The following is a 13,381-nucleotide window of genomic DNA, read 5'->3' as shown; positions in this document are numbered from 1 at the left end:
TCACGACCAACCTCCCTACCAAGTTTGGTGATCCTAGGTCATGCGGTTTTCCAGTTATCGATCGGAAACGAAGTGTGACGTACGGACGGACTGACGGACTGACGGACTGACGGACTACCGGACTGACGGACAGGGCAAAAACAATATGTCTCCCCCAGAGAGGGGGAGACATAACTAACATCAGACATAAATATTTAACTATTTAAATTGCAGAAATCGATAATTGTTATATGTTAAATGGTTACTTTTATTTTTTGTCTTCTAATTGAGCCATATTTGGTTTTATGTCAATTGATTATTTTTATTTTTGTTAAAATTAGAAGAACAGTTTTTACATCACAGAATTAATGCATTCATGTATTGCAACAAAAACAGCAACAAAAACAACAACAAAAACAACAACAAAAACAACGATAATAATAATTATATTTTATTTATTTTTATAAATAAATAAATAAATAAATAAATAAATAAATAAATAAATAAATAAATAAATAAATAGATAAAAATAATAATAATAATAATAATAATAATAATAATAATAATAATAATAATAATAATAATAATCATAATAATAATAATAATAGTAATTATAATAAATTATAATGGTGATAATAATAATAATGATAATGATGATGATAATGATGATAATAACGGTTGCAGCAAGGAGGTAAAGGAGGTGAGTATCGCCCCTCCCCCGGAAGAAAATAATCAAAAAAGTGGCCGAGAGGGATTTACCGACGCAGCAACCAAGCTAGGGACAGCATGTGACCGCTATACGGCTTCCTCGTGGGATAAACAATGGTCAGTAAAGTTGAATTGCATTTAGGACTAATTATAACGGGTCACTGAGTCATTTCTAAAAAAAAATGCCTAATGCCAAGTCCCAAAAACAAAATTAATAACTATGATTTATTATTTACTTTGATGTAAACTTAAAGTATTAACATCGCCGTTCAGATGTGATCAAATTTCAACTTTCCCTATGCTGTATCCTTTGTAGACTGCCTCGCTTAGGTAGGAATGCCCACAGTTCACGAAGAATCTTATAACAGAGTTGAACTCGGCACACTAATTTTGTTTTTGTATAACTGATGTAACACTCCTCTTTTAAAGAGATGAAAACTTTCAAAAGAAATTATTTTAAAGATAGTGTTCGGTTTGTGTAACGAATTTTAAGTAAGTAATTTGGCTCTATGAAAATTCTAAACGGTACTCAGTGAATGTGTTTTCAATAAGAAATGTTGATAAATTTGGCTAGGTTGACAGTTTATTTAGGATTGTTTCAGGTTGCCAACTGTATCTGTTATGATTATTTCAGGTTGCCAATTTTAAGTGTAAGGATAATTTCAGGTTAATGTATAAGCATGGTTTCTGGTTGCCAAGTTGTGCCAGTTTCATATAGACGGATTGTGTCAGGTTGTCATTGTTTATATAATGTTGCGGTTGCCAGTTTAATATTATGTTTCAGATAGCAAGTTTTATTTTGAAGATTTGATTTAGGTTGCCAGTGGTATGTAATGTAGAGGGGTTGTTTAAAGTTGCCAGTAATATATGGTAGGGTCGTTTCATTTTAACAGTGAAATTAAGTACAGTACAGTACAATAAAGGATCATTTCAAGGGGCCATTTTCAGGTGGTAGGTTTTTTTCAGATTGCCAGTTTAATGTAGTAGGATCATTTCAGACAGCCATAAGTTAAATAATATAAATGTGTAAGGCTTCATATTCTACTGGGTAAAATCATTTCAGGTTGCCAGTTTACGTGGAAGGATATTTTTTTTATTGTTTTGACTGCAAATCATACGTGGTAGGATCGGTTCTGATTATGATCAAGTCTGTAAGTTTTACATTTAGTAGTAAAAGGCTGCAACATTTATGAGGATGGACAAATATAGACTGCCACTTTGTGGGATCTCTTCAGAATGCCAATTTAATAATTAGTCTGCCAAATTGAATGCTTCAATCATTTAGGCTCCAACTTTGGTGTTATAAGATAGTTTCAGACTGTCATTTATGTGGTAGGATATTTTCAGCCTGCCAGTTTTACGAGGACACTCTGGAGAGGAAGTCCGATTCCGGATGTCAACATACAAGGAGCTGGGTGGTAGCTTTGTGGATCCAAGTCCTATGGCGTTACGGCGGCCACTTCTGGATTCACTGCAACTCACCGAAGACCATACGCTTCAGTCGGACATTTATTATATTGGTATTGGTATTGGCTTGTTATGCTGTTGTGTATATCGTCACCCTATTGCAAGAAGAGCACGACTGCTATTAGTCTATATGTATACGCGACACAATTCCCCATGCTGTTGTACATTTCTGTGAAAGTAAATTGAAATTAAATGGCGTAGGTCACTGCTGAGACCCGACAGTAACGGACGGACAGACGGTGCGACTTCCATAATATGTGCCGCCTTTCGAGGGAGTACTATATGACAGACATAACATACATCCGTAGTATGGAAAAATTGTTTGACTTTCGATGAACAATACTGTTAAATTTTGATGCCTGGTAATCCCATATTGAAAACCATATTCAAGGATTAAAATTATGTGTATGGAAATATTATGTAATAAATTCCTAAGAATATATTACAAACAAGTGATTGGGCCTTGAACGTTTGCAGAATATGTTAATTCGCCATCTATTTCAGTTTATATAAAGTACAAAAAATATAAAAAGCAATTTCTTAACCAATAACGATTTTTCAGACATATATTTAACATATATAAGTTAACAGCATACGAAACAGTTTCAAATGATACAACAATTATATGGGGTCAGAATTTAATATGACAGCCAATGACTCGATACAACTAAAATCATCATTATCCATCGGACACCTTAAAACTGTTCATTGGCTTTATTGATATGTGCACCACTTTAAACTACAGGGATGTGCATACATTCTTGATTGATTTGTGTCATTAATTGTACATATTTATCTCAACTTGCCTTAATTACAAAATTAGGTCCAGAGGGTTTAAAGGTCACAGAAGAAGTGATAGTCCAGTTTCCTCTGTTCAGTGTGACACCAGTGAAGGGCATATACCTTATGGTCCGAGATAACGGTGCCTGGAGTAAGGTTGAAGATCCGGAAGTGGTATGTTAAATTCTTAATCATTCAGCCGCTCTAAACAGAGTATATGGGTATAAAATAAAACGCAGCATCGAGCACAAAGACGTTCGTTCTTTGGTGGCGACATTATAGAATAATAGAATAATTTACACATCCTGTAAATGCATATAGCAGGTAACATCAGAGGACGGTGCGGTTGTGGTGTTTCGCACCACAAGCTGTGAGGCGTTCACGGCGCTCAGTCAAAGCTGCCCAGATCGATTTGCAGCCGGTCCGGCGGGCGCGGAATACGTGAGTTCCGAGCACAGCAAGGTGGGGGTCATTGTGCCTAAGGACTGCTTTGATACAGAAGTTGAATTGGATATTAAGGTTTGAAATTGTGCTTATTTGTAATCCGTATAAAACTGTCAAGTAATTAGTTACATACGTACCGGTATTTTTGCATTGCTGAAAGATGATGACGTTTAAAATCTTTGAAACGATGAGAATAAAATATTCCTAAATAAACAAAATAAATTGCAGGAATTATTATTTTATTTAAATATAAACTTAAGTTAGAAATAATGCAGAAACATTTATTAGAGCAGAAAATAAACTTAAATTATATGAAAGTAACGCAACAGCTGTAATAAAAATAATCATCTGCATATGTGCATTATATTCATTAATATTCCAAATGTTTTTGACATTTTTCGCTTAAGGTCGAAGAATTCGACAAACAGAAGCACAGCTATCACTTTATCGGTATTGAATGTGCATCTGTGGCTTTGACCATCTCTTGTGGAAATGACGTCAAGATGTTGAAGCCAATCACGATCGAACTTCCGGTGGAAGTAGATGATAAGGAGAAGGACACTGACTTGGTTGTGGTCAGATATAACAACACAACATGCCAGGTGACAGTTTGGTTTTATGTAGAAATATTCAGATTTTTCCAATTGTTTCAAGCATTTTGATCACATCACACAAACAGTTTTAAGGGTTAAAAACCTCAATGTCTAAACCTTAGAGAATACATTCAAGGAGCAACGCAAAGATTAACCCGAGTACCTGGATGTGACTCCATTGTCAATGACTTTTGTCATGAATCATGTAGAATTTACATGACGTAATCTACAAACGGGTCGAGGGATTAGCGCAAGACAGTCGTCAATCTTGAATGAACATATTATAGAAACCTAAGTTCGTTTATTTTGCGTAAAGTCTTCAATTTATGGAGCTTTAAGATGTGAACATTTTTTTCTAGGTGCTAGACTACAAGCAGTATGCGGTTAAGGGGACTAGCAAAGACGATGTGTTCGCAGTTGATATTAAGGAGTTCTGGTGGTACGAGATTAGTGTCACAATGGTTGTCTTTTGATTAAACTAATAAGCTATCAAGAGACAAATGTTTAAATTTGTAATTCTCACAGTTCTCACAGATTTAATAATGCAAAAAAGTAGTCGTTAATCTAAATAAATCCTTCCATCTGCGTTATCTTCAATTATTTCTAAAATGAGATATATTTCTACCATTAAGACATTTGATTTCACAACATTTCTTCAATTTGGACAGTTTTAATCCTCGTATTAAATAACAGCATCTAAAGGCAAACATACACAAAACACGTTCTTGCTAGTTCACTAGAAATATTGCAATAATCATTTTATATAAACATGTACCTTGCATTTCACAGTGTTGCACTTCTACATATACGGCGAGTATTCCTCAACATGAGGGAAACCATCAAGAAAGAATTCCTTGTCGGCTATGGGAAACGTGTTCCTTGCAATATCCTAACGTACATTGACGACACATCACGTGACAGTGAATCCCAAATATTCGTAACGGAAATTTTGGACACATATGCGGCGGACACAGAAGTGGAAACGAAACGGTCCTCGGGTATTATCGAGGTGAAGAAGAGCAGGTCAAAGGATGTGTTCCTACAACGAGGGGATTTGATACGAGTAGAAATAGATGGTCAAATGAGAATCACAGAAGCGATGTCGGAAGAGGAACAAACTATCTGTTTTTTGCCAGGTTAGTTGAATCGAGTCGAAAGGTATACGTCAGACGGTCAAAAAAAAACAACAAAGAAACTCCCTTGGTATTCCGTGTAAATTATGTGATATCTGATAGCTTTGTTATACTGTATTTGAGGTACAATCCACCAGGGACTATAGTAATTCTTTCTTGAAAATCAATATGTGTTGCCTTTAAAGATCACGCAAAATAAAATTGTTAAAATAAATCCTCAATACTTCAATTTATTAGGTGTGTATATATTAACACTTATTTTAGGCTACACAACAGGACCCTCACGGTTATGGTGATAAACCAACGCTGCTTCTATATGGTCATATGTTTTATATGTTTCAGGCTGCAGTAACTCGGTGTCGTTCCACACGGAGGTGAAAAGGGACCCAGAAAAGCTGCCTGATGCCATGCTGTTCTTCAAAACGGAGCCAGAACAAAGCATTATACACACCTTGGCTATTTTGACCAGGGATCTATGCGAACAGGCTACTGGTAAATTCAAACTAATATTGTTGTCGCCGTTCAGCTTTTTGTTTTAAACACAGGTTGGATTAGTTATTGAAATATGGTGTGTTTTTGTCAAGAACATATCTAAACCTAGATGTTTTATGAACACCAGTTAAAGTTTTACACTAGCATTTCATGAAAGTATTAATTTTTCACATTATATATATTGTTTAATAAAATGCATTATGTTATGTCCAATTAAAAAGATAATGAATAAGAAAAAATATGGAGTTCATTTAAGGCAAATATATCGTGTAATTTAAGACTTATAATACATGCATGCTCTGTTATGCGCAAGGAAATTTGAGTAGTCTTGTCCTGAACGTATCAACCTGCTTATTCCCCAACCCGAAATCCGGGGTATTGCACTGGCAGTTTTTGGCCCCTGCTGTGATGGTCCTTATGAGATGAGATCAGAACCCCAGTGTAAATACACAATAGAGACATGGCACTTCTTGTCCAGAGGGTTACTTGTTTTTATAAGCTTTAACGTAATTTAAATATTCCATTTACTAACCGTTTAAGAAACGAATTGTTGAACAATCGTTAAAACATTTAAAAGACTTAAGACGTAAACTGCAAACGGCGCGATACGACCAGGTTTTCAATAGTTGTGCAAAAGAGAGGGTTAGGGCAAATAAAGTAAGTTATGGAAGGAAATTATAAAAAGGTTTATTTGCTTCCCTTAGTTAAAACATGAGCACCTTGTGCAAATTTAAGAGCTTGTCGTTTTCGTTTTAGACAAAAGACCCCAAATCCAAAGTATTTGTACCAAAGAGCTTTAAGTGTGACCTTGAACTTAACGTACAAACATGAGTGATACCGGTGACACACACCTTGTCATGGTAAAAATGTGAAAATGTTATTTTGGAATCCCAAAGTGCTAACTTGTAGTCATGGCGAACATTTGTGTCAAGATTTTTACATTCCCCCAATGCATGGCCAAACTATAGCGCAGACAAACCAAATTGCAAGGAATTTTGAATTTTGACCAATGAGCATAAACTGTGTATTCTTGCCGTTTGACAAACAGACATGGCTCTTGTGGACAACACACTGTCTAGTCATTTATGCCATACTATTTCAAAATATTCATATGCATGGCCAAGTATACAGACCGGACAAGCCAAAAATACGTTGGTATTTGACAAATGACCCTAAGTGTCACCTTGAACTTTAACTTACAGACATGGGTCTTGCACGGGACATATTACCTAGTCATGGTGAACATTCATTTAAAATCCCACAATGCATCACACATTCGTTTTAATAACGGCTTTTTTGCTGCATGATTGGTTTATTGACATAATCACGTGATGATATCAATGTATTGTTAAAAGGTTAAAGTATCCATCACTTTGTATAAGTCTTAGTGGCCCAGTGGTGACGGAATCGCTTTTCTGTTTTTTCTTGAATTTTCCAGCGTGGGTTCGCACCCCATCAAAACCAAAATACTTTTTTATACTTTAATTGTATTCTTTCTGCAATTTCGATATCATAGAGTAAAATAATGATAAAATAAGTTTTTTTTCTGATGCACTATCGGGAAAACTTTTTTTAGTCCGAAAACATGAGCGAGTCCTTTTAAAACAAGAAATGAAACTAAAGAACCCAAACTGAATGAAAATTATGTTAAAAAATACTGAAAGAATGATAAAACTGCCAACTACAATAGCCAAGATTAGTAATATGTTACAGCCTACTGCGGCATCAGGGACATATTGTAACGTTTCTTCCCTAGCTAGCTCGGACACGCTACCTTAAATTAAACTATAAACCTATTCTCGGACTGCATTGTCCCAAAAATTAAGTATGAAATTAATATTATATACACGTGATTGACAATGATTGCTTACAAAACCGAATGATTAGAAATAATTGGTATGGTTCAAGAATCAACGTTTAATTATCCCAAAAGCAAGAACGAACAAACAGAAACACTACAACAACTATGCTGTAACTTCAAACAGGACCAGCATACAAAACGCTTATAAACCAATCACAATATATCAGCGGAAGCCACAGTCCTAAATGTATAGCTTTTACGGGGAATCAAACCATTGACCCTGTTCCGTCTGTATCGCAATGATCCAGGCTTACTAAGAGGCCAAAAAGAAACCCCACGGATGTCCGAACCTGGAAACTAGAAGCTGTAGCGCAATGCTTCACTTTAATTCTCCTAGCCTCCAATAGTTCAGAACCCGCCCTAAACAGTACAAAAAGATACTTCAAAGCTTCCCTATATATTATTAACTTGATGTTCTTACATCGGCGTCGAGACACGAACTAACTAGTTCTATGCATTTCGCTTCTTATATACCCTAACATCACGTGACCAAAATGGAATGGTCCATTCTTAACAAACTCTAAGGATGAAACCATTATATATAACTAACGTTACAGAGTAGGGGTGTCAAGTTTATCAAACATACGAAAACGTAGAAAACTATTAAGAATACAACTCATTCGTATTAATTAATCATTTACTAGCTAAATTTAGACATTTAATACTAAAACCATAACATTAGTATTAAATACACGAAATCATCATAAAGAAGTCATAGCGATAAAGCGAAAATCAAATTCTCTATAAAATTCACTAAAACAGAAATGATTATTTTCCGGGCTCCGGACTACACGATTCCATGAACATTACAATATAACGTGGGCTGGTCAGCTTGAGATAAAGATGCCAGACGTTTTAAACATAACCTTTAAAAGAATAAACCATTAAGAGTTAAAAAATATTTATCTTATATATATATAAGAAATAAATGAACGTTTCTGAACGTGGATAGTCGAGTAAAGTTTGTGTTGTTGTACTTATACCGAATATCTAATTGCCACTAATCGCGAAATAACAGATACATTGTATATCAAATATTTCAATACACCAAATTCCGGTTACATAATTTCATATATAAAACAATTAATTTCAGAGGAAATCACCGCCCGATCCGGGAGCAATTCTGCTCCGAACGAAAATAAGAAGAACGAAAAGCGAGAGGAAGGTAAGGTAGTTTATGTTAGCGACCAACTAGTTAACAAAGATCATTAGCTACTTGTACCAGAAACTAATTTAAACAAACTTGTATTGAAAAACAACAACACAATTTACACGTCTGGTCATCTAAACCAACGGATCAACACTGCACGTGCAACCTTCTCCTCCTTATAAACGTCTGTCTGAGCCCTATAATGGCTGCATTATGGTTCTCCCACTTAAACACAATATTAAGGTCAAAACTTTTACCCCCACCAATTGGAGCATGGGGCGTTCAGAAAAAGACCCAAAATACCACTAAATCTGCAATTAATGACATTTAGAGAGGACCCATATCTTCTTCTATTGCATAGAGCTTTATATCTCTGGTCTTGACTAGATGTAAGTTTAGAGGTTGATGTTGCTTAAAATCAACACGGTTCAAATGGTCATATATTGTCCTTCGAAGGACTAGAAGGTGCGACTATTTATAAAATTATGTGCATTGCCCTCCATTCCCTATACGGGCCAAGATTGAAGGTGGGATAGAAGAACATTGGAAGGATATGTTTGGTCACTCCTTGTGGGCTGCTCTTTTTGTCAAGGCATTTGGGTTTTAAAGTGAGGATAGGCTTGTCATTGGAATATAACATACGTGTGCAAACAGGGTCTCGGCTTAATTTTCCAGCTGCTGTAAACATTCTGAAGATGGAGAGCCTCATGACGTTAGCGCGGGAACTGACATTAAATGAGGCCCGGGAACTAGGAATTCAGTTGGGACTCAAACCGGACGTGCTCAAACGGATACAGGAAGAGACGGAGAAGGACCGGGTAGCCTCAAATTTCCAGATATTATGTAAATGGCGCGGCAGGTGAGATACAAACAATGGTGGATGTTCATTAAATTAATATGTAATTTTTTCAGTTTCCTTTGAGTTTATAATTCAAAAGTGTTAAAGAATGGCTACATGTATGCAGCAGTATGTCGTTATTTAAGTAGTTACAAGACGAATGTTGATGTTTGACATCAAAGACGCGCCTGAATGGGTTTTATTGAATATTAATATATCTATTGATGTTCATGAAACATTCTGATTAAGTTTCATGAAAATTAGACCAAACATAATGCCTCTAGTGTGTTCCAGATTGGACCTAGTCACCTAGTTTTTGACCCCATGTGACCAAGTTTTACAAGCGGTCGATATTTCATCAGGGGGTACATTCTGACAAAGTTTAAATATAAAAATTCCGAATAAACACGGACATAGCCGAACTATGACGGTTTAATCAACTTTCTAGATCGTAGTTACTCGGTCGTCTCCGGCATGCGTAAATTATTTAGACTGGTACCTTGCATTATCACCGATAAAATTATTGGTGTCGGGTCGATTCGGCCGAGATATCATTTCGGCCTGATACTTTTCGGCATACTTTTATTCATTAATGTTTGTTTTAAATCGTGTGAATTACGCTTTAAACTTTCATTTTATCAGTTAAATTTAAATTGTGTTAATTTCGTTATTGCGACTAATATTTGTTAGTAAAATCGTGTGAATTAAGCTTTGTACTTCCATTTTATATCACTTAAATTTAGAATAGTCAATTAATGTCGTGTTAAGGCACTTATATTTGTTATCAAATGCATAATTTAAACTATTATTCACAATATGCCCGTAAATTCTCATATGCTTATTTACTACCACAGCGTGTATATAAATCGTTTTCACAGAAAGTAAATTTCTAAAATAACGAACTCGTATGACCGGCGACCAGTCAATACAAAAACACAGAGAATAACTTTTTTGTTGTTGAGAATAACCTCAATGCGCTCATCATTTCCGCAAGCAATAAATATTGAGTTCGAGCTATAAGGTTTGTCCAATCTAATTAGAATCATATTATCCTGTGCTCAGTATTCCCGCAGGCAATGCATTTTTTGAGTACTTCAGTCAGATGGGATGGATTCAGTCCTAAAGCAGGGTTAAAGGGGGTTTCACTTTGTTGAAATTGTTTCCAGTGTGTTTTTATTTATCTAAAGGTACTTCTTGCTATTTTCAATTATACTGTGGAGCCTAATATAAAATTTACAACAGTGCCATATTAATGTAGACTGAAAATGAAAAGCTGTCAATCCTTCGCTAAACTGAAGATTATCATTTTTTCAGGTTTGCACGCGCGACAATGGCAGACTTTCTGGTCTCCAGCCTGAAGGGGGTGGGGAAGGTTCAGTATGCTGACATTCTCGTCGACGTACGTCGTCTCAACAGGGGACTTGTTACAGAAGACTTCAGAAAAACAAAGTATCCCGCACTGAAAAACTAGTGACTTCCAAAGCAAGGATAGATGCTCTTGAGAAGTATGTGAAAGTTGCACGGCAGAAACTGGTGTTTGTTAGGATTGTATTATTATTATTATACATGTACGTATTATATATTTATTATCTAAGCACATGCGTACTTGAAAAAATGGCTTTGTTTTTGATTCAATATATATTTTTTATCTCGATGAAATGTTTTAAAACGATATTTGCTTGACTTACCATATACCTATAAGCTTATTTACACTCAACAATTCCGTTCCGATTTTATTTATTTTTTGCTTAGTGTACAACACATTAATTCATGATGCATAAGTGTTCCGTAAAATGTTCTTAATATAATGATTTGTTTTCTACCTTTTGTATGAATAAAGTGTAAAATATTATATTGTTTAGTATTTCGACACGATATGTTAAAGTGACACTCTTATTCAAAATTAGTACATACACATGTATAACAAACATAATTTTTGAGTGGTAAACCTTTAACAACTTACTAAATAATGCATTTATGGAAAATGTTAATTACTGATAGCAAGATTATAACCGTGTATTTAATAGCTGAAAATGTAAAAATATTGAATGGTTGAAAAATGCTAAAAGATTAACTGTGATCTACTTTAGTCTCTTCAGGTAGAAATGCCGTATTTTATGCTTATTTCTTTTAAATTAAACTCGGCATCCTTCATAAGAACCATTGTTTTCGTCATTTATTCATCCTTTTTGGAGTATTAAAACAATAGTATAAATTGTAGTTAACCTAATGTGCGAGTAAGAGTGCATCTTTAATATTCTGTTGTTGTTTTTTAATATCATGCTAAAGACTTGTTGAAATGTTTGTATTCCTTGTTTCATTCTGTGATATGACTACACACGTGCATTTAACCACCCAATGTTAGTGCTCAGTTTATATTTTGCTTTCGTTCCATATAATGTATTTTGTAAAGTACGTGATACTTTGTGACATTTAGACTTGAAGAAATATAATAAATAATTCAACTTTATCTTATTGTTCGTCTGTTGTCTGGCATCTACAAATCCCTGACCCTTAATCAATATGTCTAATTAATACGCATGCACGTACATAATTATATAGCAGAACGTTATAAGACAATCTCCGTCAGTGTTTGTAAAACGCCCAATCGATCAAAATCGATTTTTGCTGCTGCTGTTGAAGTACTAAATATTTGTTCATGACCTTGATCTTTAATCTAGTTTTCTTAATATCAAAAGTGGTTTTTCAACGGTTTAGAAAACGTGATTATATGTATCTAGTCTAAAAAACGAGGTCATATTATTTTCTAAACGCAATTCCATTTCAAAAACTGACCGTGACTTTAATTTCAAAACGACAAGAGATGTTTAAAAAATATGCTCACTGAGACAGCTTTGTCGAAATTAAGTGCATACAATGTTTTAAGAAGAAATACGTTACTCAAATAATGTCGAGAATTGCCTTTACTCAAAAAAAGAACAACTATTTTTCAAGAGCTAAATTCCACGGTCCTAGGTCACACTGAATGGCTTTTGACCCCAAAACCAAAATATTTCATTTATTTGTAAAGGGCAACCTACCAGGAAGGTTTCTTGGTTCTAGGTCAAACTATTTTAAGTTATTGTACAGGATACGTTTCGAAAATTGTTTTTGCTGTCAACTTTACATAAATCATACTAAATTCACAATCATTGTAATGTACAGGTCAAGCAAAATTACAAGTGAGCATCATTGTGCTATGTCAAACATCTTTGAAGCGTATGTGCAAACAAAATATGTATTGACCGTGACCTTGGCCTACTGACCGATGTTCTGGGCAAGGACAACCTACCAGGGAAGTTTCAAGGTCCTTCGTCAACCCGTTCTCGAGTTACTTTGTAGACAATTTTGTACGAACAATACCTGGAAAATTAGCTGAAGGTCAAAACTATGTGGATAGGTTAAAAGGGGCTTACAACATGCCTTTAAAGTCCTAGTTAAAGCTTTCTTAAAGTGACGCCCCCTCCCCCTTAAAACAAAAAGCGAATATGTTGGGTACTCGCACAGGATTGTTTATTGGTCCCTCTCTGTATTGCCCTCTAGTGTCTATTATCATCGATCTCAGTTTAATGACTATTGATCTATCAAAGCACAACCTATGCAGACCTTAAACAGCAGATAGCCAATAGAAACCCTGCTGTGATATCAGGCCAGTAAACAGGGGATGCATAGCAGAGAAAAAACAAGCAACAAGGTCCTTAAACCAGACTTACGAGGTAACAAATGTACATGATGAAGGGAGCGTACTCTTATTCCATTGATTAAATTAAATGCAGATACACTCGAGATCTGCGTTCTATTATTTAATATGGACTTACTGTTACAGTCCTATACTCAAGTCATAATCTTAAATGACACTACATTTTTTCACGAACAAGGACTTCTCCGCAATCAATGTATTATCGAAAGTTCAATATCTACGGACTGGTCTAAATA

The 13,381-nt window shown here is 35.1% G+C and overlaps 1 protein-coding gene across 3 annotated transcripts in view; it reads left to right on the top strand.

Moving 5' to 3' along the window:
* The window catches only part of LOC128237141 (uncharacterized), a 33,878-nt gene extending 21,963 nt beyond the window's left edge, over positions 1–11,915 (top strand). For 2 of the 3 annotated variants that reach the window (XM_052952599.1, XM_052952445.1), the window contains 11 exons: positions 664–804; positions 2,035–2,207; positions 2,978–3,108; positions 3,256–3,453; positions 3,786–3,980; positions 4,331–4,410; positions 4,761–5,107; positions 5,447–5,596; positions 8,551–8,622; positions 9,283–9,466; positions 10,760–11,915. In XM_052952599.1, coding sequence (XP_052808559.1) covers positions 664–804; positions 2,035–2,207; positions 2,978–3,108; positions 3,256–3,453; positions 3,786–3,980; positions 4,331–4,410; positions 4,761–5,107; positions 5,447–5,596; positions 8,551–8,622; positions 9,283–9,466; positions 10,760–10,916 — 1,828 coding nt within the window. In that variant the 3' untranslated portion in view covers positions 10,917–11,915. The remainder of the gene's footprint in view (positions 1–663; positions 805–2,034; positions 2,208–2,977; positions 3,109–3,255; positions 3,454–3,785; positions 3,981–4,330; positions 4,411–4,760; positions 5,108–5,446; positions 5,597–8,550; positions 8,623–9,282; positions 9,467–10,759) is intronic. The other variant, XM_052952526.1, reaches the window with a different exon arrangement.
* The last annotated feature ends 1,466 nt before the right edge of the window (positions 11,916–13,381 follow it).

Source organism: Mya arenaria, chromosome 1, assembly GCF_026914265.1.
Source record: "Mya arenaria isolate MELC-2E11 chromosome 1, ASM2691426v1".
NCBI classification, from domain to species: domain Eukaryota; kingdom Metazoa; phylum Mollusca; class Bivalvia; order Myida; family Myidae; genus Mya; species Mya arenaria.
Note: the sequence above shows the minus strand (reverse complement) of the source record. Positions and strands in the feature narration are given on the sequence as shown.